Here is a 23,280-nt window from a genome sequence, read left to right as displayed (position 1 = left end):
AACACATGCTTCTATACCTACGTATTGTTTGTTTACCAGGTCCAGTATATTGCAGTATTTCTGATAGCTGATCAGATTATCTGTTTACCCGCCCAAAACATTTTGTCTTGTTTACTGCTTCAAGTGGGATGACTAGATCATTGCTACTGAGAATTTGATGCTGTTACTAACTATGTGGCTAATACCCTGAGCATCCACTACATTATCTGTAAGTCATCACAGTACTGTCGCACTACATTAGCTAGCCATGTCATGGCTGCAAGTGTAGTGCCACTGTTTCTTTGGTATAATGTGATGGCTGGTGATTATGGAGTATATACATATATACAGTCAGACTGTATGCAAGGCTGATCACTGTGGTTACTGTCAGTAATGCAGCACAGATAGTCACAATGATTTATTGGTTTATTGGTTACTATGGTTCCATGCCAGTTATGCAGTTACAGCACTAATTAGCTTATTGAACTACAATAATGTGGTCTATCAAGTTACACTAATTGTAAGCCGCCAGTCAGCCTGGAATTAGTGAAGCCATGTGTGGATAACGGGATATAAAGTGATATGGGCCGGTGAGTACAATTCAGTTGTGAGGCAGTCAAGCTGATGTGTGTGTGCTGTTTGCTCTGATGTTTGGTGAGTAGATATGTTGTCATGGTGATGGTTTGTTTAGTGAGTGTTATATAAACTGTGGAGTGTAGTTTTATGGCTTCTCGGACTTGTTTCTTACTGCTATCTTTGCAGCTAGGCTATCTAACAGCTTTTCCATTTTACAAACTTAATTTGTTGATGTATCAAGATTTAGTTGTTGTTTATTATTTTGTGTTATAAATAAACATTAAAATATACAAGAATGCCTAATTAGCTCTGAGACTAGTGGTATGATATTAACTGTAGCCATGATTCCCCAGTTGAATTGTTAAAATGAGGGGATGGTAGCAAGTGTATTTGCATGGCTTGCTCCACTTAACCAGTTGGAGATCCTGTTTGGTGCTTATTGATTAGTACCACTGAGCCAATACCGAATCCAGTGTTTCCGTGATTCTACCCCACTTGATACTTCTGTAGTTTTGTAGGGTGTAGCTATTACCTTGACAAATGTTTATGAAAACATTAGGGTCAGTTAATACGTTTAAAAAAGGTTTATAGTACGTGCCCTCCATTTTACGTACATGCCTCACTGAGGGTTTGTGGCTACACAACTATAACCACTTATGTGTCTTTTGAGAGCCTGGTGTGTGTTTATTAGGGATGTGGGTGTTATTGGCATAATATGAAATAACATCTTAATCATAGTGATCATATGGATAAGGATAGACAGAGTGACTCTTCATTAACATACCACACACTGTTATGACTACACAACTGCCCAGTAGTTTTGTCTCCATAACAATGCACCTTAGTGATAAGAAGCACTTGCTTGTTACCTAGTAAATCAGTCTGACATTATTGTTATGTATCACGATTGTGTTTTGTGCAATTCAGCAATTAGCTACATGTAATGTGCATAGGGTTGGTATAAATAGTAGAGCCACCGGGACCCAGGAGGACTAGAGTATTTTTTATACCATCACAGCACCTCACATGATGCCTAAATCAATAAGCACCTCTGTAAAAGGTCTGAATTCAGTGACAGTTTGCTGGACACTCATGCTCTAGTTACAAAGTTCAGAAACTTCGTGTAAACAATCTTCCAGGGTAGTAGCTATAGTTTCAGTGAAGCGATTGCAGCCACACTCACCACAGCACACAATCAGCTCAACAAAAAGACTTCTTGCTTCATGTGGCTCACAAAGGCAAAGTATTGTTAGACTTAATTGAATTCCCCATGAGGTGTGAAGATGAGTAGCACATGCTAAGCAGTCCAGACCCTTTTCAGGGTAGACACTTGTAACCCCCTCATATAGTTTTTAATGACTTAGGCATTGTGTGAGGCACCTCGGAGGAGAAATGTGGTCTATAGCCTTGGTCACTGTGACTTGCAGAGGGATTCTAGTATATGTATAAACATTCGTGTGAAGTAAATAAAATCCAAGAAAATTTGGGTCTCGCTCCCTGGGTCCTCTGTACCCGGGTCCACTGTTTATACCAACCCATGTGTGTAGTTCTTATAATTCAAACACTACATTATAATCATTGGACTTGCCCAGCTCTCTGGAGCCATACTTGTAAGCCTCTTGTCTGTCTATGCTAATAGGCACTAGGGAGGCTTGGCACATAAATCTGTTGAAATATGTGTATTCTGTGAGACACTTTGAAATGCCACGAGTAACTTGAAATTTTATATGCATACTGTCAAGGTGAAAGTTCTTGCTAATTAAAGTATCACATACCTACAAATTGTCTTAACACACATAGCAGCTCAGTATACATTAAAATGTAACAACTAATTTATCAAACTGTACTATGTAACTGCACATGTGGTTAGTAAATTTTTTATATATACGTAGCAGGAAAACTTTGTGCACAGTCACAATGCAAACTGAAAAATGTTTGCTATAATCTCATTTCTCCTCCCACCCCTTTCCTTCCCTGCTGTACATGGAACGTGTTTGCTAGCACTGGTCACCTTTGCCATCACTACTGTAGTACTGTTGCACTGTTGATCAGCATTGTCTAACTATCCTATGGTTTCACTTATCTGATCTATCACTTACCTTTGTTACTGGTCACCTTATGTCATGTCATCGCTCACCTTTGTCATACAACTTTTCTCACAATATTAAAACAAGGACAAAGAGTTTGATCCCATGTTTACCTCTGAAAGGGGGAAATCCTAGTAAAAAATGACTAAGCTGGTGCCAGAGGATACTGTGTACTGTTACATATTACACTCCTTGTTACCATTACCATACAACTAACTATTTATCATGCTACTGGTAGTTTATATCAAATGTTTTGTTACAGTGCACAGTGTATCATAACACAATAACTATGATGTCATCACAAAATATTCAGCTAGCAGTGATCATCACAGTACCATTGGTTACATTATTAGTGACATTGTTACTAGCTACCTATTGTGTCTACCACTGGAACTGCTGCAAGAGGAGGGTGGGAGGGGCTGATGCAATGAGCATTAACATGTTCAATGATGAGGCATGCCCTGAGGCTATAATAACTTATGGTTAGTGACTGTATTAAATAAATTAGTTGGTCATATTATTTAGGTGAAACATTGTTAAGTCTAATAAGGTCGTCTGAAGCCAGGGGAATCACCACTGGATTGCCCCTACTGATACAACAATCACTAATTAGTCGTACAGAAATTCTGAAGCAAATTGGTTGCGGTACATTTTACAAGCTACATTTGGGTAGATGGAGGGAAGAGCAACTCCTCGTTAAACTATACACAAGTCATGAGCCTCTCTGGAAGAATGAGACTTTCATCTATCAGGTGAGTATACAGTTGTTTGCAATGGCTACCATAAATTTGAAAGTGACAGCTATTTTTTTGTGGTACATAGCTCGAGGGTGGACTTAGGGGGGTGCATGGGGTGCTAAAGTGCATCCCCGGGACTACGCCCTTACTTGATCAATCTCCATTGAGCTTCAACTTTGAACTCAAACTATACTGGCTGCATTTATGCCCTTTATATGCCAGCTAGTATTATACCACTGCCAGTTAGCTATAGAAAATATTGATTTCACTTAGTTTAAGTGGCTTTAATTGCATATGTTTATTACATTCAGTCAAAACTATTACTAAATTCAATCTCAGTGTAGACTAAATTTTCTTGCCCCCAGACCCCCTAGATAAAGTATACTCTATATGCTGAGTGCGCCTCACACATTGTAGCCATGTCTCCCTATCTTAGCACCCATCTTAGATCCACGTCTGTAGCTATCAAGATATTAATATTGACAGATAGAATGTTAGCTGGTACTCCAGTGTTGGCTGTAGCTTCTATCTTATGGTGTAAATTCTCAGTCTTTTGGTGTGGATGTATATAGATGTGTCTACTGACAAGCTACTGTGTATGACATGTTGATACTGTAAGTAAGGGGTGTAGCCAGACTAGTGGTAATGCCATGGCCCGGCTATATTTATAGCAACTCAGCATAGGAAAGACATATCTTAGTGTGTGAAAACCTGGGGGCATGCTTCCCCAGGAAAGTTTTGAAACTAGATCCTCTGAATTGAATCTGAGTGTGATTATTAGGATGACTGCTGTAAATAGGGTATCTCAATTTGCCGTTCTGCTTACTGCATATCATCTAGGAAAACTTTAAACATTATACCCTGTGAAATTGAATGTGAGACTAATTTTAACAGTTTATCTCAGCTACTATATTAGAGTGACTGCTATATTAGAGTGACTGTTCTATTAAAGTATGATGTTTATTATAGTGTAAAATTATTGATACTCGGGCCTGGGCCCAGGTCGCCCAGGTTCTGGCTATGCCTCTGCTGTTAGCTACCATTACCTTGTCACTATGTTTTAGGTGCCACTTCTCAGACATGATAATCTTGTAACATTCTTAGCAGCTGGTACAGCAGGGGGTGTGGTGGGGTGCATCCTCTTACAGTACTGTCAGCCGGAGACACTCAGTGAACACTTACAGGAGAACTCACTCACAGTACAGCAAATGTTGGGTTATATTACTGATGTGTGTAGAGGATTAGTCCACCTTCACTCTGAACTAACTAAAGGATCATACACTAAACCAATCATTGCTCATTGTCAATTAACCAGTGATAATGTCTTAGTGAGTTGTGAAGGTGAGGACTATTGTACCATCACACTTAATGGCTTGGATACTTTATAATAGTTTAGCTTGTGTTTTGTTAATAACCTCTTGTGTCATCTTACAAAAATGGGCTGGAAACCTTGTAAACACCATTATCATGCTGGGGCACATATTTCCAAGAATCCTCTTGATATTATATCAGCACATATCTATTACACTACAGGGAAGTGTTTGATATGGAATTTAGAGTTGGCCATAGCTAGTTCAGTGAGCAGTGTACACTTGACACTCCCCTACTGTCAGTATTACTGCCTATCACCTCAAGTGCTAGTCCAGGTGGATAACAAGTTGGATATTATGTGTTATGTTGAGTCTGATGTGTATGCTCTGGGTTTGCTGATGTGGCAGTTGAGTAAGAGATGTTCCCTCAATGGTAATTATAACCAGTTGTTATGTAGTATAGTGTAATGTGTGTGTGTATGTGTGTGTGTGTGTGTGTGTGTGTGTGCGTGTGTGCGTGCGTGCGTGCGTGTGTGTGTGCAATTTTGCATGTATGCATGTAGTGTAGGGGCAGTGAAGCAGGCCAAATAGTGAGGGGGTCAACATCTTAACATCCTAACAGACTGGAGTTTGAAGCATATGACACACATGGATGCCATTGTGAGGGGTCCGGGGGAATGCTACTAGAAGCTCTGAGATAGTATTCGACTACTTTCACTGTGTTGCTATATGGGTTATGGTAGCTACTTACAGTTTTAAAAATGTAACTGTTCTATTAGAGTGGTTGACTGCTCTATTGACTGCTCTATTGACTGCTCTATTAAAGTATCTCAATCTTTTGTTACAAACATTACCAGAAAAGTTCACTTTCAATCCCTCCCCCATTTTCACTACCTATGATATAGTATGTGTGTGTGTGTGTGTTGTGTGTGTGTATGTGTGTGTGTGTGTGTGTGTGTGTGTGTGCGTGTGTGCGTGCGTGCGTGTGTGTGTGTGATGTAGTCATGTCAAGTTATGGTGTTGGTTTATCACTTGTAGGAACGTTTGAAGAATATGAAGTTCCTTACATGGCCAAATTGTGTTCACCTCACCCCACAAGACATGATCTCATTACTCTAGTGTGTCACCAACATTACAGGCCTGAAGTGTCTCACCGTCTGTACAGTCACAGCTTGGTAGGTTTAGTGCACTGATGTGTGATATTTAACAATAAGAACACTATTTATTGTATTATATTGCGCATATGTATGTATATATGTACATAATGCGAGTGATGTCATGTGCATGTGCATGGAATAGTCCTTCCCTCTTTTAAATAATGGGGAGTTGTTGCTAAGGCGAATTAGAAGTTGTAGCTACTACAGCAAAATTACAAGAAACCCAGAGTGTTACAGATGTATCCGTATAATATAGGAGGGCTATTAACTAGCTATCCCTGGGCATTGGGTGTTATCAGCTTCAGTCCTAGCCACTGGTATGATGTAACTAAACCTTAAACTTGCATGATCAACAGCTTAATATCACTTCCTTTTTCAAATTGCACCAATTATTTTTCACTTCAAACAGATTATTATTTACACTGATGTATATGAATAGTTGTGGATGAATTTTGAAAAAAACAAAAACCAAAACTGTTAGCCACACTGGGTTCACACACTGTTTTAGCAGCTGGGCTAGCTGTTAGCTGTATACAAAGCCATGGAGATTTGATTTGCTGTATAACGTTCTGTCTGCAAAGTGTGTGTATTGGCCTAAATTTCTGTCTATAGCTATATATGTATACTAAGTGATTAAAAGTTAGTGTTGACAACAGTTTTGCAGCTGCTACAAGTCTTTCCTGTAATCATGTTCTCTGTTCAAATTCTGTAAACCTTGTAGGTGAAATTTTTCTCGCTGCGAACCCTTCAAGGGGGCATTTATTTAGTATAGTGACAGTTTCCTTTGGCCGTGTGTGTGTGTGTGTGTGTGTGCGTGTGTATATGTGTGTGTGCCCAAGAGTATATAGGTTTGATAATAATGACAATGCTTGAAAGAAAAATTAGTAACTGGCACCTTATAGAGGTTTGCATATCTGTTGTGCAGAAAAAATCATAATCAACTTTTGGATTGTTGATTTGCTGTTACCTGCTCTTTAATGGTCATGTGTAACTGCTTACCGCCAAAGCACATTTTATCCTGACCAGTGAATACTGTTGATTTAAAGATTCAAGGGAGAGGAATGATACAAAGTAATGGTATTAGCTAATGGAGGTTTTGTTCATGGTGTATCTACCAACTTGTTATCCGTTGCAGGGGTGTACACAGAAATTTTGAAAAGGAGTTTCCACTACAGCTAAGTGACTGTTATATTAGATTGCCTGACTGCTTTATTAGAGTATCTTGATCTTTTCACCAACTTGATTAATCATAATTCAGAACAATGCTACAAGTGTTGCTAGCATGTGATTTAAAATGTGTCCTGTTCCATGTTAGATTCTGGAAACGTTTTAACCTGAAGTTTCAATTTCTTAATGTTTCAGGTACTGTGTAAAATCCAAAGGGGCTTCCTGAAACCCCCTGCCTTGTGCTTGACTGACCTTCTGGAACATGCAAGCCTGTATGTCTTTGCACCTAGTCATAGTAGACAAGTTGATGATATATGGCTACTAGTGCTAGGCACTGGTAGTTACTAGTAACTTGATTTTATCAATAGTGACACAAGTCGCCACAATTCTAGCACTTTCAATCTGCTCATTGTAGGTTCTTGATGGCTACCTCCAGCTGATGATGAATTGTTGGCAATTGACCACACCTCCAGACATACCCACACACAGTATTGAAGTGTATGAACAGTTGATGGAACTTGCAGGAGGAGTAGTGGGCGTGGCTACTAAGAGGAAGACATCGAATGACACTTGCAGTAGTTGCTGTAGCATCAGTGACTACACCATAGAGACTACTACACTACCAACTGTGCTAGAGACCTCTCAATGATTATCAAATGCCAGTATAATGATTTTAATCTATTTTTAGCAGTTTGTTTGTATGACAAACATTAACATGAATCGAAATTTTCAGTCATTGTTAATAATTTTCAAAGTATTAAAACTGCTCGCCAATTGCTATTTGTGGTTGACCTTAGCGATCTTAAGGCCCCTGTCCGGGAGTTTTGTTGTGTGCATGCTGGCGGTCCATGCGGTGTTTTTGTAGGTCTGTGTAGGCTCTGTAAGTTTAGCTGCTTTTTGTCTTTTATAAATTAAATTAGGTTTAACTTCTAGCTAGAGATAGGGGAGGATCTATACACTGCGAGGACCTCGCCGAGGACGTACCAGCGAGCGTACCAGGCAGCTATATATACTCCCCCGAGTTTTGGTTAGTTCGGCTATTTCAACAATTCCTCAAATATCGTCACACCTTAAATATGTTCCCGTAAATGTTTATCTCGTATCAGGTTCACCCTACAGTTAGAAATGTTATCGCCGCTGCTGTGCGGCTCATCAGGACTCGATAAAGTGATGGTAAGTGTACGCGCCTAACCAAGGTATGTTCGGAAGGAGTCGGTACGGAGTAGGGGGCGTGCCCCTTATATTTTAACTAGCAACACGTCGCTAATGGCCGGGGGACAGTGAACGTATCATAACTATTGCTAGTAGTCTGTGTTCGTGTTTGTGTATGTACGATAGTTTGACACGTAATAAAGTGGTTGCTTAGTGGGCGTCATTTGGAATGTTTGGTAGATGTAGACACTCCAGTGTAAGTTATTCATGTGTACGCCAGACTGGCTATTTGTGTATGTGTAGTTTAATAGTAGGTGTAGGCAGTGGTATATGGGGCATGAGTTCTACAATTATAATAATAATAATTCTGTATGTCAGGCCATAGCTATATTATGAAGTCAGTAAGAATTATTATTTAAGCACCAAACAGTGTGGTTTTGCTCCACACAGTTTTGAAGTTACGTGGCTGTGTATATACAACAAAATAGTATACTACTATGTACAAAATAGTCCTTTATTTGTTTATGGGTATATAATTGATATACTGTGATAGGCACGCAACTCAGTACTTGTGTACATAAAGCCGTTAAGCTGGTCAGAATTACTGTATAAACAACTGCTGGCTAACTGAACTGAATAACTGGTACAGTTCATCAGGTCAAAACCAATTACTGAAGCCTGTGATATCACTGTTAAAGAACTGTGCATTAACTAGTTATGCAAGATAACAACTGATAATAAAATTACCTGCTGACCCACAACCTGTTGTAGTCTTCTAGTGGGGTAATGATTAATGAATAATTTTGATGTGTATTTGTGTTTGTACATGTGTGAATTTATAAAGCAAAATATTTGGTTTAACTGGTGAAGTTTCATAGCTCCACTTGTACACAGTGTGGTATTTAATGACAAGCTATAATCACGGATCCTATTGTTAGCCGCATTATGTGTTATCATTAGGAGCCAATCAAGAGCAACTCTCATTTGTCACGTATGAGAAACATGCTAGCTCACAGCCCATTGGGACGTCGTAGGCACTCCAGCTCTGGCAGTATCACTAGTTCTAATGAGTCACCACTGACGTCACCAGTTGGACGTGTGTGGGGCATATCACTAGAACTACTTGTAAAACAAACAACGAAAGAGGTCCCATTTATAGTGGAGAAGATTATTGAACACATTGAGCAATGTGGTACAGTGTCCTCCTCTCCCTAGTGGCATAGTGTAATTGTCATTTATGGCTGCAGGTTTAGACCAGGAAGGATTGTATAGGGTCAATGGCAATGCTAGAACGATTGAGAAGTTAAAGGCATCATTTGATAAGGGTTAGTATTCTATCTGTGTGTTACTACTATCCTTAGTGTCACTACTATCCTTAGTGTCACTACTATCCTTAGTGTCATTACTATCCTTAGTGTCACTACTATCCTTAGTGTCATCTAACTACTGTATGTCACTATACGGTAGACTTGTTTACCTCATTCCTTTTCTATAGTTGGTGATGCTGACTTTTGTGATGTTGATGTTGCTGCTATAGGAGGACTATTGAAGTTATTCTTGGTAAGTGTGTAGTGGTGCAGTGCAGTGTGTGCTTGTATATGTGTGTGTGTGTGTTGTACAGCATGTTTGTGTAGTGTGTAGTGTTGTGTGCAGTATAGTGCATACTGTGTGGTATAGCCACCTTGTTACATCTCATTTCAGCGGGATATGCCTGTTCCACTGATTACAGAGAGTGTGGCCAGTCAGTTTGTACAACTTCATGAAGGTACATACATGTGCTACACAACATGCTCCACCCACACCACCCCTCCCCTCCTTCTGTAGATGTTAAGAGTTACACTGGTCAACAGTACTATGAGAAGATCAGGTGAGCTAGACACTATCAGTGCATTTATTCCTGTTATGAATAGCAGACTGTGTCTCCCTATTGTGTTCCCGGCTGTTGTGACTCCTTTGGCTTGTACCTACCTAGACTGTGTGTTACTGAAGATTAAGTCACTACCTTTAACAGTGTTTTAATGTCACATTCTGACTCCTTCAAGCTTTAGCTTTTCTCACTTTCAGGCCTCACAGGACTAATATGTGTGTATGCATATTGTAACTGGCTGTGAATTGACTTTCCCATCCTGTAGGATAAATAGCATAAGTAGCAGATGTAACATCATCAGTGTTTATCGTGACTGTAGACCTCTATTGTCAGCTAACACACACAAGTAGCAGTGGTAGTTCATGTGTTTACCAAACTAATTGAGTGTGTATCAAACATTGTGAATGTTTGTTAACAACTCATAAGAATCAACCAAAATAAATAATGAGTGATTAAACATTTGCTCATCCCCTAATGTGTGTAGTGTGTAGTGTGTGTGTGTGTGTGTGTGTGTGCGCATTGTTGGGGAGTAATGCATAGCTTATGTAAGTTACGTAATATTATTACTTTTTTTTGTGATAACAAAGTAATATAACGAAATATGCTATAAAAGCTAGTAATATAACTCAAGTTACTTTACTTACAAATGTAACACATTACCTAAGTAATGAAGTTACTATAACGAATCAAATATAAAGTAATGTTATACTACAAGTATACTATTCTCGTTATTATTCCACTGAGTAACGCCTAGCCACAACGATTTAACAAAGCCCACCTCGAATGAAGCTTACTTTCTCTTAAATACAATTATAACCAAGATTTACACATTGTCCAACAACGCAATTGTGTCACATGATAATGTGGTACTTGCAAACGACAGCTTAAGGCCGTGGACACAAAGTAGTATTGTAATATTATTATAGTTGCTTTATTTTTATAGGTAATATGTCATGGGATATAGGTCATGAGATATAACATTTTAATGTTTGTCATTTTTCCATACAATGTCTATGAGAGGGGGCAACAGCTGCCCCTTCTGGGCAATCACATAAATAATGTGCGAGAAAACAACAAATTCGATTAATGCCATTTCTTAACATTATTTGTAGGTGTGAATCTCACAATTAATCTTTCCAAATTTTAAGTACCATATATAGATCATGAGATATGACATTTTGAAATTTGGGGTTTTCCCATACATTATCTATGTGATTGCCCAGAAGGGGCAACTGTTACTTCCTCCCATGGAAAACTGCAAACTTTAAAATGTCATATCTGATGACCTATATATGCTGTCCTTTTAAAAATTGGGGACATTACTTTTGACATTCACACCTAAAAATAATGTAAAATTCAGGCTGCTAGGGGCAAAGGTTTAAAATTCCTTATTATGAAATACATCTATTGTTGATTATAACAATAATTGCAAGACAATATTTATCCTGTAGGAGTTTAGTGAAACAGCTGCCACTCCACCACTATCACTTGTTACGCTATCTAGTACGTCATCTCGTGTGTGTGGCCAAACATGAAGGTATTATGATTGTTGTATGGTGGGGTGTCCTTATTGGATGTTGCCCACCAGAGGAGAACAAGATGAGTCCAGTGTCACTGTCTATTGTGTTTGGACCAAACATCTTCAGGTGTGTTGTATTAGGAGGGTAGTGTGTTTGTTTGTGTGTGTGTGTATGTGTGTGTGTTATATATTAGAGTAGTTTGTTGTGTAGTAATTGTATCAATCAGTCACTCGTGTTTAGGATATGTGGCTTCCAGAATTCTTCAATGATACTGAGGTACTGTGTGGTTTGGTAGCTTTGACCCTGTAGTTTCATCCTGTATTGTGGTCAGCATTAGTTCTTACAGGTTCTGACCAGACCATCTCAATCACAATGATGCGCGATTGTTTAACTGTGGTTCTAGTGTGTTGGTAGTAGGGAAAATAATGTTCTTATAGTGTCTTGTGGTTACAGTAGTAGTCATGTGAGATCACATTGGGTCACATTATTTCCATGACATTATAGTTGGCTTAGTGACCTACAATGCACAGTTCTCATAACTCAGTGATTCACTGCTTACTCTAAGGAGGTAAAAATCAATATGTGTCATATTAGAGTAGTTTGTATTTATTTGTACTGAACTGTTTGTGTTGTTTGCATTACCCCCTATTAGAGTATTGTAATGTGTGATCATCACAAGTCTGTTTGCATTGTGGGTAGTTGTTGATGGCAATTGTTGCTGCAGGTGTGATGCTGGGCTGGCTGGCCTACAGAAACAAGGAGTGTGTAACTCTTTCCTTAGTAAAATGATCATGAAGTGTGACCAAGTGTTCATGGTGTGTTGTGGATGTGTGTGCGTGCGTGTGCATATGCATACATGTGCGTGTGTGTTGTGTGTGATGTCACTGATGTGATCACTTATGATGCCATGTGATACCTTATTGTGTTATGTCACCATGACCCCCCACATAACAGCAAGATGATGAGGTATGGATAGCACAAGTAAAGGAAGAAGCTCAACAACGTCGACAAAAGCCACAAAAGCCTGTCCCTTATAGTGTGTACATGGAGAACTTAAATAGTCTGGAAGAAGTGTGTCCCCATAACCTGTATAATTAACCCGTTTATCCTGTTATTGTTGTAGCTCGATGATGATGATAGATCACATGATGTGCTGAGCTCATCATGGGGACATAGCCCTACCCACATTACCAAAAGCAGCACTACTAGCCCTGCCCATATTACCAAAACCAGCACTTCTAGCAAAAGCAGCACTAATGAGAGAAACGTTGATGACTGGGTGACTGCCTCCTATCCTGGTGGATCACAGTCTCCACTCAATAGATCACATGACAGTGATCCTGATCTAGGTAATGGACGCTTTGTCAGAGAGGTCGGTATTCGACGTCGATCATCGATAGATGGGGTGAGGAGGAAGACATCACTCAGTCCTCCAAGGTGGGTGTGGCTGATGTATTAGCCAATCAGATTAGTATATCCAACAGGGAGGAGGAGTTACCACGTACACCATCACCATGGTCACAATGTAGCAAGTAAGAACATCCACTTGTTAGTATAGAACATTGTTATTATCTGTGTATGGAAACAGCTCCCCAATCAGTCCCAATTCTTCACCAGTACAGGGAACATCACAAGTGATGTCACAGTGAGTGTGTGCGTGTGTGTGTGTGTGATGTTTTGTTAATGTTAAAGTCACACAGAATTTATATTTTTCTGGCCCTACCAACTCTTTTACAATTGACTAGTCTAATTAAAACCCTTCATCATTTTGGACACAAGATTTTTGTGATGGTCAGGAAACAGTAACCTGGCTTTACTGTATTACTGGTGTTATGACCACACACCCCACAGGTTCCTGTCCACAGTGATACAACAAACAGTTCGAGAGTTGCTGTTTGGCCCATCTGGATCACATGGAACTAGTACGCCTGCCAAACCAGTGTCATTAGCTCGACAGCGACGAAGGAATACCCCAGGGACTAGGGGTGGGGGTAGCACAGCTAATGATGTCACAAACACCAACACAGCAACTGATGACAAGAACACCAAAGGTTAGCAATAGTGTTATCTTGCAGCTGTTACCATGGTGATGACAGAGGGTGTTTCTACAGGAGACATGACATCATCAGTGACATCACATGGAGGGTTGGTACAGTGTAGTACCGTGTTGTATGTTTGGTTGTTGCACATGACAATATTGCATATGACACATGTAAAGGTTTGTCATACATCTTGTGAATTATCTGTTGTTGTGTGGCTGTGTTAGGGACACTACTGACAGTAGTAAAACTCATCCGGTGATATTGAGACGAGGTTCATCAAAGGAAGAGAAGGAGAAGAAGAAAATCAACAGAGAGAGTGGGGCTTTATTCTCTGAACAGTTCAAAGTGGCTACTGGTCACTCATCTGGTGCGTAATGTGTACCATACCGGTAAAGCAGCAGCAGCAGCAGCAACAGCAGCAGCAGCAGCAGCAGCAGCAGCAGCAGCAGCAGCAGCAGCAGCAGCAGCAGCAGCAGCAGCAGCAGCAGCAGCAGCAGCAGCAGCAGCAGCAGCAGCAGCAGCAGCAGCAGCAGCAGCAGCAGCAGCAGCAGCAGCAGCAGCAGCTAAAAGGGTGCAGAGGACACAAAACCTCAAGTTGAAAGAGGGTGTGGTTCCTACGCTAGTAATCAACGAAGTTTTATTTATTTATTTATTATCAATTTTCGTCAATGACAGGGGTCACACAAAAGGCATAAGCCTGTACAGGGTGCTTCCCCACAAAAATTGCACACAACATACAACTATACCAAACAAACAGCTACACACACGCAAACAATAAGATTAAAGTTACAGAAAATTAATTAGAATTTAAAAACAAAAAACGTTTCAGTTTTAGCTTAAAAATGATTAACAGAAGTTGTCAACACATCGAAAGGGATCGAATTCCACATAAATATCGAATTGACAAAAAATAAATGGTGGAAAGCATTGATAGAGGAGGGTAAACAACAAAGTTAGCAATAACATCGTGTCGATGGGGTGTTAATGAATGATGGTGGTGTGTAGAAAGGTACCTGTTTTGTTTGACCTGTGCAGACATGATTATACGTGCTTTAAAGTCACTTGACAATGTTTACTGGCAGAGATGTTCATGGAAAGTGCTTGAGCAAATACTGGAAGTAGAGAGAGTCATCAACTTGGTTCTTTAGCACCTCCATTAGCAAATCCATTAACAGCTGCATATTCCTCAAAATGGCATATTATTTTGGTAGGACACAGTTTAATACAAATGTTTATCAGGAAAGTGAACTTGGCATAGTGTCACATAATCCAAACCTTTTTGTATAGGCCCACATGTAATAGAAGAATGGGCGTATCCAGGATATTTCCAAGGTGGTTTCCAGATTTGATCGTGTTCCATTATGAACGTTTTATTAGGGTAGTTTTGACTGCTCTGTTAAAGTATGTTGATCTTTTCAATACATAATACCCTTTTGAGGAATCAATGTAAGTTTTCTAGCTATACTATTTCCATTTGTTATGTGTGTGTTTTTGAAGTATGTTAGTCTGGTGTTCCGTTAAAATTTCAGAAGGGGCTTCCTGAACCCCAGTAAACCCTCCTAAATATGGTTCAAAGTGGTTGTTCTATTAGAGTATGTTGATCTACATATTGTTTCTGTAAACTTTCAGTTTCCTGCCATAGTTTTCAATATGAAGGTTCTCTGGATATGTGTGTGTGTGTGTATTACGTATGTGTTATTATTATGTGAGCTAACACGTCACACACCAGTCACATATTCTATCTCCTGTAGTTGATGAAATAGATGGAGTAGAACAATCAGAAGTCACCAATAAACTGAAGCATCATAAGAAACACAAACCAGTAGTAAAAGGTTTTGACTTGTTTGAATCATCAGGATTGATAATGGGGGTGTGTAATGGGTGTGTCCTGATGTTGTGCAACAATTAGAGTGTGCATTATAGGCTCCCATCATGGCCAAGCCCACTGTGGTGATGCCAAACAGCCAGGAACACCACCATTTTGTGATGACATCATCGGAGTCACATGACGAGGAAGACACTTTATCCCAGTCCACAGGATTGTATGATGTTAAAATGGTGAAGTCATCACTGCAGCCACTACCTGTGGCATCAGATGATCTGGATGTGGTGAAGAGTATAGAGACATTGTCTCATGTAAGGCTCCCACCAATATTCAGGCATTCTTGTGTGCCCCTAGTGGGATAGCAGTAGTAGATCTAGATAGTTTCGGTTAACTCCCCTTTTATATTTACAACAGTAGTAAAAGCTACTATATTATTTTAACCTTTCAACTCCCATGAAAAGGGCAGTAAAGTAACTACTGTAAGCTACAGTTTAGGAGAATAATTGTCCTGGCTTTATTTCACAATTAAAAGCATTAAATTTACTGTTACTATAAACTAAATGTATATAGCCTAAAGTGCCATCTTCTAGGTGCATTACCTCACCTCTCCCCCTTTTAAAAATCCTTGACCCCTCACTGAGTAGTTAATGTTTGTAATGTATGAAAAGTTATGCTGTTTAACATGGGGTGAATGCTGGATGCTAGGCTAGCTCCTTAGAGACTTGCCAAGATTGTAAGTTGTCTGAGGGTCAAGTCACTACCTATTTCCATTCAATATGATTCTTGCTCTTTGTTGTACAAGCTTTCACCACTTGTAGGTCCCTAGTGGCTATATAGTAATCAATAAACAACTGTTGATGTGTATGATCTCTATTTGTAGCCCACTCTGGGGAGGCCACGCCCACCAGCTAATAGGAGATCACCTGGCCGGAGGGGGCATGGTGTTGACACTAATTCTGTACCAGATAAGAAGCACACATTGTTAAGTAGTAGTGATGAATTGAATAATATTCCAGCCACTCAGCTTGGCCACAATGTACTGAGTGTTACCCTACATTCCAAGACTGATGCTACACTACAAACTATATCCAGTGATAATGTGCAATCCAATAATCTCCAAACCAAATCCAGTGATAATCTCCAATCCAAATCCAGTGACAGTCTCCATACCCAATCTAGTAATACTCTTCAAGCAAAATCCAGTGACGAAACTAAATCCAGTGATAATTTTCAAGCCAAATCCAGTGACAAACTCCCGACCAAATCCAGCAAAAATATCCAACCTAAATCCAGCAATAATCTTCAAGCCAAAGCCAAATCCAGTGACAAACGAACCAAACCTAGCGATACTTTCAAATCCGTTGGTGAACTCCATACCAAAACCTCCAGTGTTATCTATTCCAAAACCATAGGCTCTGATCATTTGTCATTGACTGCTACTGCTGCAGCAGGTAGCCCCACCCACAGGAGATTGCATGATGTGGCCAGCCCCACCCACACTGGATTACATGATGTGGACAGCCGTACTCACAACAATGGACCACATAATACTGGAAGCTCCACCCACAACAGATCACATGATGTGGCCAGCTCTACCCACACCAGGTTACATGATGTAGGCAGCCCCACTCACAACAGACCACATGATGCCAGCAGCTCCATCCGCAGCAGATCACATGATGTGGGCAGCCCCACCCACAGAAAATCACATGATGCCAGCCCCACCCACAGCACATCACTTGATGACCAGCAGAGAAGACTCAAAGGTGAGATTATCCATGGTGCTGCATGTGATCATTCTTCCATACAGAGCTCAAGAATGAAGTGAGAAGGTTTGAAGCAGACTACATGGCACAGCATGGTGGTAATAAACCATCTGGTGCTGATAAAGATCCCATCAGACCATTAATGAGGGAATATTTCACTATCAAACATCAACTACAATCATCCAGTGAAATGCTTAGCAAGACAGCTCCAGCTAAACTGATCACTAAAGGTGAGGCTGTGTACTGTACGGGTGGGGGTGTCAGCATGCTGAGATGTATACATACAATACAGAGTCAGATATATGACGTATTACACTAATATACAGTGCACAGATGTACACACTACTATAATACACAATAGGAGAGCCAGACATACATAGAGATGAACACACAGACAGACACACAGATGGACTCACAGTTGGACACATGGACCTATGCACAGCCCTGGAGAAGTGTCAGAAGTTATTAGCAGATAACAGGAGAAAGGCTGGTAGACCCGACAGTCTGGATCACATGAGCTTGGAACAATTACGAGAAGAGAAGCTATCAGTCCAGAAGACTCTGATAGAATTTGAGAATGAGCATGGACGTCCAGTAAGTGTGCAGATGTGGCCACAGTATACTGGTCTATTGTTATCTTATAGGAAACAGAAGAAGGTAAGGAAATGATGCGACCGATCTACGACTACTACAGACAGCTGAAGAAGCTGCTGGGTGGTAGAAGAGGCTCCACCAGGAGCAAGTCTCAAGGGGCGGAGCTTGCCCTGACTACTGTATCCATGCTAACAGCACAGGTTAGTTGATTACTACGGAGAAAGGAAATGTTATATGGTTCACTAGGATGCGAGTGATGTGTCACAGTTACCCCCTAATGTGTCGTGTGGCACAACTGTCTCACCACCCCATACTAGGGAGAGTGTGTCATCTGTTGAATCTTAGTAAGTGATGGTCACGATCTTTATCAATAATAACATATATGTGACTATCTGCAATACCATTCTTACCACCCATGACAACAGGTTTGATTTTCACCAAGAACACAAACATGAATACACTATCAAATTTTACTGTCAAAATCGCCAGGCTTTATGAGTGGTCTGCTTTTGCTGGCTGCTTTTCCCAAGCCCAATGGTGAGCTGTATGAGTGGTCTGGGGGCCTTAATGGAGCACTGGCCAACCTGGGGATGGCTATATTTGGTTGTGGGGTGTTGAATAAAGACCTGTGCTGAAAATTTCAGTTTAGCCAGTTTTGAAACTCAAATGGTTCCATAATTTGGCCTAATTCATCCCTACGTGTTCCTAGACTTTAATTTTGTAAGCAACAAGAGCTCTTTCCCTTCCCTCCATACCCTTACCAAAGACAGTTACACAATTATGTGCAAATTTTTGACGTACATGAATTTCATAGCTTGCATGGTTGTCTATATATTGATACTAAATCCTTTGTGTATGCTTTGTGAATCATCATGTAGCAAAATTACTGTGTTGAACAATATACAATAGCAAATTGGTTGTTAAAAGTTGGGGAATTATCTCAATATTTTGGCCTGCCAAATTTTTCAAAGCTCATTGTCTATGGTATTAGGACAATTTGTGTGGAGAATGGGTGACCCTCTAAAACACTATTATGTCTTTTTCTTCTGTAAATATTGTATCCCTTGAAACGCAGTACACATGACAGTCTGTACAATGGCCATGTAGAAGTGTACAGTGAAATCTGTGTACTAATGGGACCATGCAAAAGTGTCATGATTGTTGAGGTGTCCAGGTCAGTTAACATACTAAGGGATACTTTGGGACCATTACCAAGTGTTCAGATCACACAGGTGTCCTCATTTTTAAATGTCCTGATTAACAGGTTTCACTGTATAGTGTAATTTACACTACATGATTCTACAGCTGTGTTCAGTGCATCTCTTGGTAACCAATTGAATTCTGCAATGACAGATGTTCATAGTGAAATATTTGAAATTGTGTGTGCGTGTGTGTGTGTGTGTGTGTGTGTGTGTGTGTGTGTGTGTGTGTGTGTGTGTGTGTGTGTGTGTGTGTGTGTGTGTGTGTGTGTGTGTGTGTGTGTGTGTGTGTGTGTGTGTGTGTGTGTGTGTGTGTGTGTGTGTGTGTGTGTGTGTGTGTGTGTGTGTGTGTTCCTATGGGGAAGCCAGCATAGAGAGCTACTATATAGTGACTGTTTGCTTTATGTAATATTGCAGTAAACAAGTTAAGGAGAAGTTGGACAATGCTTTAGCAGAGAAGCACAACTTGAAACAGTTAATCCGCAAGTGTGAGGAAGACTTCTTACAGGAACATGGCAGGTGAGTCAGTAGCTAGTATAGGTACCTGTTAGATGTGATATGCAGGGCAGTGATGGAGAAAGAGGATAGACAACCATTACAACAACATTATACTGCTTATAAGGTGAGTAGGGGATCTTAATAGTCTGTGGCATAGCTAGGTAGCAATGTGGTTGAAAAGTGGTAAATTCATAGTTACATTTCCTTATGAACTTATTCAGGAACAGCATTGCAAACGACGCACACATGTACACTGCACACACACATGCATGCACTCACACATCTAGTTACTACCTTTTGCTTGCTCTCTTATCCATTGGGTCATTACAGCTGGAATGTTAAGCATCCTTTAAGGCAACATATTAATATCTGAGATGCTTGATTACCATAATAGCCATGCTCTTGTTATTAATGACCTGTAACACACTGTCTGTATGTTTACAGAGGATTAAAGCACACATCAAGTTGTTGCAGACTATACTAACAAAGAAGGACTCTAACATCACTGTGTGATTGTATATATAATTATACGGTAACCAGATCACTTAATATATTGTGTCTATAATTGTGAAATGAATTTATATGTAATGCAAGCCACCATGGCGCTTATCAAATATAAATTATAAGTGTCAAAATAAATACAAATATATTTCAGTGAAATTTTATAGATTTCACTGAAGTACGGGATAGTTAAGGTGTGTAATGGCTGATATCTCAAGGAGACACAGACGGTGATAGCTAGTAGGAGGTTACAATAGTGTAGAATAACAATGTCAACTGAGAGTGTTGATTTTACCTCTGGAGTGGGCGAAGAGGACACTTCGTTGGTGTCCGAACGAGTATCAGCCCTAGCACAAGCCATCTATGAGGAATTTCAGAAAGTAGTTGGACAGTTTGGAGCTGACTCGATATCCAGTTTAGCGCCACTGATGGTAAACGTGTTGGAGAGCTGGGATTCAGCGTTGAATGATAATCGTGATCACTTAGCCGCCTTGGAGGAACTGAGTGAGGAAAATGTACAGACTTATACATAGGGACACTTTTCAAGTCATGGATAGCATGTGACACATCAATTGTTGATTACAACAATAATTACAAAACAATATCTATCCTATCCTGTAGGAATTTAGTGAAACAGGTGCCACTCCACCACTATCACTTGTTACGCTATCTCATCTTGTGTGTGCCAAACATGAAGGAATTGTATTTATTGTATGGTGGGGTGTCCTTATTGGATGTTGCTCACCAGAGAAGAACAAGATGAGTCCAGTGTCACTGTCTGTTGTATTTGGACCGAACATCTTCAGGTGTGTGTGTATGTGTGCGTGTTGTATTAAGGTGTATATTGGATAGTGTGTGTGTGTGTGGTGTGTGTTATATTAGAGTAGTTTGTATGTATGTGGTATAAGGGTAATTGTATTAGGGTTGTGATCAGTCAGTGGCTCATTGATAATGAGGTACTGTGCAATTTGGCAGCTTTGACCCTGTACATAGTTTCATCCTGTAGTGTGGTCAGTATTACTTGTTCTTACAGGTTCTAACCAAACCAATCACAATGATGTACAATTGTTTAACTGGGTACTAGCAAGAGTAAATAATGGTACTAGTGTGTTGGTAGTATAGGAAAATAATGCTCTTAGTGTCTTCTGTGCTCACAGTACCAGTCATGTGAGATCACATTGTTTCCATGACAATAGTTTGCTTAGTGAACTACAATGCAAAGTTTCCACAACTCAGTGATTTTCACTGCTTACTCTAAGGTGGTAAAAGTTAATTAAAGTTTTTCGTACTGAAGTGTTTGTGTTGTTTGCATTACTATCACTGTCTGCTCTATTAGAGTACCACATGTCTAACAGTTTGCACTATGGATAGGTAGTCGTTGATGACAATTGTTGTTGCAGGTGTGATGCTGGGTTACCTGGCCTACAGAAACAAGGAGTGTGTAACTCTTTCCTCAAGGGCTTTTAATTAGACTAGTCAATTGTAAAGAGTTGGTTGGTAGGGCCAGAAAATATAAATTCTGTGTGGTTTAACATTAACAAAACATCACACACACACACACACACACACACACACACACACACACACACACACACACACACACACACACACACACACACACACACACACACACACACACACACACACACACACACACACACACACACACACACACACACACACACACACACACACACACACACACACACACACACACTCACTGTGACATCACTTGTGATGTTCCCTGTACTGGTGAAGAATTGGGACTGATTGGAGAGCTGTTTCCATATACAGATAATAACAATGTTCTATACTAACAAGTGGATGTTCTTACTTGCTACATTGTGACCATGGTGATGGTGTATGTGGTAACTCCTCCTCCCTGTTGGATATACTAATCTGATTGGCTCACCCACCTTGGTGGACTGAGTGATGTCTTCCTCCTCCCCCATCTACTGATGATTGTCACTGAATTCCGACCTCTCTGACAAAGTGTCCATTACCTAGATCAGGATCACTGTCATGTGATCTATTGAGTGGAGGCGGTGATCCACCAGGATAGGAGGAAGTTATCCAGTCATAAATATTTCTCTCATTAGTATTGCTTTTGCTAGAAGTGCTGGTTTTGGAAACATGGGCAGGGCTAGTAGTGGTGGTTTTGGTAATGTGGGTAGGGCTATGTCCCCACGATGAGCTCAGCACATCATGTGATCCATCATCATCATCATCATCATTCAGCTACAACAATAACAGGATAAACAGGTTAATTATACAGGTTAGGGGGACAGACTTCTTCCAGACTATTTAGTTCTCCATGTACAAACTATAAGGGATTGGCTTTTGTCGACGTAGTTGAGCTTCCTTTACTTGCGCTATCCATACGTCATCATCTTGCTGTTATGTGGGGGTGAGGCTTTAGTAAGCTCCTTTATTGACCACCTGTATATACTTTGTAAAACTGCAATTGTGGAACCCAGAAGCCCATAAATGCTACAAGGCACTTAAGAGAGAGTCATCAACTTAGCACCTCCATTAGCAAATCCATTAGCTGCTGGATTCCTCAGAATAGCATATTATTTTGATAGGACACAGTTTACTACAAATGTTTATCGGGAAAGTGAAATTAGCATAGTGTCATGTAGTCCAAACCTTTTAGTATAGGCCTGAAGAACGGGCGTATCCAGGATATTTCCAAGGTGGTTTCCAGATTTGATTGTGTTCTGTTATGAACATTCTATTAGGGTACGCTATGTTGTTCTTTTCAATACATACTCTTTTGAGGAATCAACATAAGTTTCTGTTCCCATTTGTTATGTGTGTGTTTGAAGTATGATAGTCTGGTGTTCCAGTTAAAATTTCAGAAGGGGCTTCCTGAACCCCAGTAAACCCTCCTAAATATGGTTCAAAGTGGTTGTTCTATTAGAGTATATTGATCTTCATATTGTTTCTGTAAACTTTCAGTTTCCTGCCTAGTTTACCAATATGAAGGTTTACTGGATACAACAACTACACTTCTTAATTATGGGATAGGCTGTGGTGTGTGCATTCGTGTTTAGTGTGTTTGTGTGTGTATTACGTATGTGTTATTATGTGAGGTAACACATCACATATTCTATCTCCTGTAGTTGATGAAATAGATGGAGTAGAACAATCAGAAGAAGTTAACAATAAACTGAAGCATCATAAGAAACACAAACCAGTAGTAAAAGGTTTTGACTTGTTTGAGTCATCGGGATTGATAATGGGGGTGTGTAATGGGTGTGTCCTGATGTTGTGCAGCAATTAGAGTGTGCATTACAGGCT

The 23,280-nt window shown here is 40.1% G+C and overlaps 2 protein-coding genes across 8 annotated transcripts; both read left to right on the top strand.

Moving 5' to 3' along the window:
* The first annotated feature begins 474 nt into the window (after positions 1–474).
* Positions 475–7,793, top strand: LOC136260944 (bone morphogenetic protein receptor type-1A-like). The gene is made up of 7 exons (XM_066054863.1): positions 475–633; positions 2,905–3,124; positions 3,168–3,394; positions 4,444–4,720; positions 4,913–5,122; positions 5,728–5,864; positions 7,429–7,793. The coding sequence occupies exons 2-7, from the start codon at positions 2,932–2,934 to the stop codon at positions 7,660–7,662; spliced, it is 1,278 nt and encodes a 425-aa protein (XP_065910935.1). The 5' UTR covers positions 475–633; positions 2,905–2,931; the 3' UTR covers positions 7,663–7,793.
* A 123-nt stretch (positions 7,794–7,916) lies between these two features.
* LOC136260939 (protein FAM13A-like) lies at positions 7,917–23,278 on the top strand. Of its 7 annotated transcripts, XM_066054855.1 has the most exons (29): positions 7,935–8,186; positions 9,126–9,357; positions 9,413–9,490; positions 9,661–9,725; positions 9,867–9,930; positions 9,990–10,032; positions 11,484–11,569; positions 11,621–11,678; positions 12,277–12,367; positions 12,507–12,623; positions 12,676–12,762; positions 12,796–12,989; positions 13,037–13,084; positions 13,141–13,197; positions 13,404–13,603; positions 13,649–13,697; positions 13,819–13,961; positions 15,346–15,464; positions 15,518–15,730; positions 16,300–17,185; positions 17,230–17,415; positions 17,547–17,779; positions 17,830–17,979; positions 18,026–18,123; positions 19,396–19,497; positions 19,543–19,600; positions 19,921–20,481; positions 20,599–20,783; positions 21,011–21,655. In XM_066054855.1, the coding sequence occupies exons 1-27, from the start codon at positions 8,139–8,141 to the stop codon at positions 19,987–19,989; spliced, it is 3,774 nt and encodes a 1,257-aa protein (XP_065910927.1). In that variant the 5' UTR covers positions 7,935–8,138; the 3' UTR covers positions 19,990–20,481; positions 20,599–20,783; positions 21,011–21,655. The 7 variants fall into 7 exon arrangements, with proteins under 7 accessions (XP_065910930.1, XP_065910927.1, XP_065910926.1 ...); XM_066054854.1 differs by having other exon boundaries at positions 12,676–12,989; positions 13,664–13,697; XM_066054852.1 differs by having other exon boundaries at positions 12,676–12,989; positions 21,378–21,655.
* Positions 23,279–23,280: the final 2 nt, after the last annotated feature.

This window comes from Dysidea avara, chromosome 7, assembly GCF_963678975.1.
Source record: "Dysidea avara chromosome 7, odDysAvar1.4, whole genome shotgun sequence".
NCBI classification, from domain to species: Eukaryota; Metazoa; Porifera; class Demospongiae; order Dictyoceratida; family Dysideidae; genus Dysidea; species Dysidea avara.
Note: the sequence above shows the minus strand (reverse complement) of the source record. Positions and strands in the feature narration are given on the sequence as shown.

What these genes read in the sequence shown, in the direction of transcription:
- LOC136260944 (XM_066054863.1), top strand. Translation starts at nt 2,932, where the DNA reads ATGATGTCATCACAAAATATTCAGCTAGCAGTGATCATCACAGTACCA. An exon ending in TGAGGCTATAATAACTTATG is followed by an intron (nt 3,125 to 3,167) that starts GTTAGTGACTGT and finishes CATATTATTTAG; the next exon opens with GTGAAACATTGTTAAGTCTA. An exon ending in TAAGAGATGTTCCCTCAATG is followed by an intron (nt 5,123 to 5,727) that starts GTAATTATAACC and finishes TATCACTTGTAG; the next exon opens with GAACGTTTGAAGAATATGAA.
- LOC136260939 (XM_066054852.1), top strand. Translation starts at nt 8,139, where the DNA reads ATGTTATCGCCGCTGCTGTGCGGCTCATCAGGACTCGATAAAGTGATG. An exon ending in GTGTGTGGCCAAACATGAAG is followed by an intron (nt 11,570 to 11,620) that starts GTATTATGATTG and finishes GTTGCCCACCAG; the next exon opens with AGGAGAACAAGATGAGTCCA. An exon ending in AGAATGAGCATGGACGTCCA is followed by an intron (nt 17,780 to 17,829) that starts GTAAGTGTGCAG and finishes GTTATCTTATAG; the next exon opens with GAAACAGAAGAAGGTAAGGA.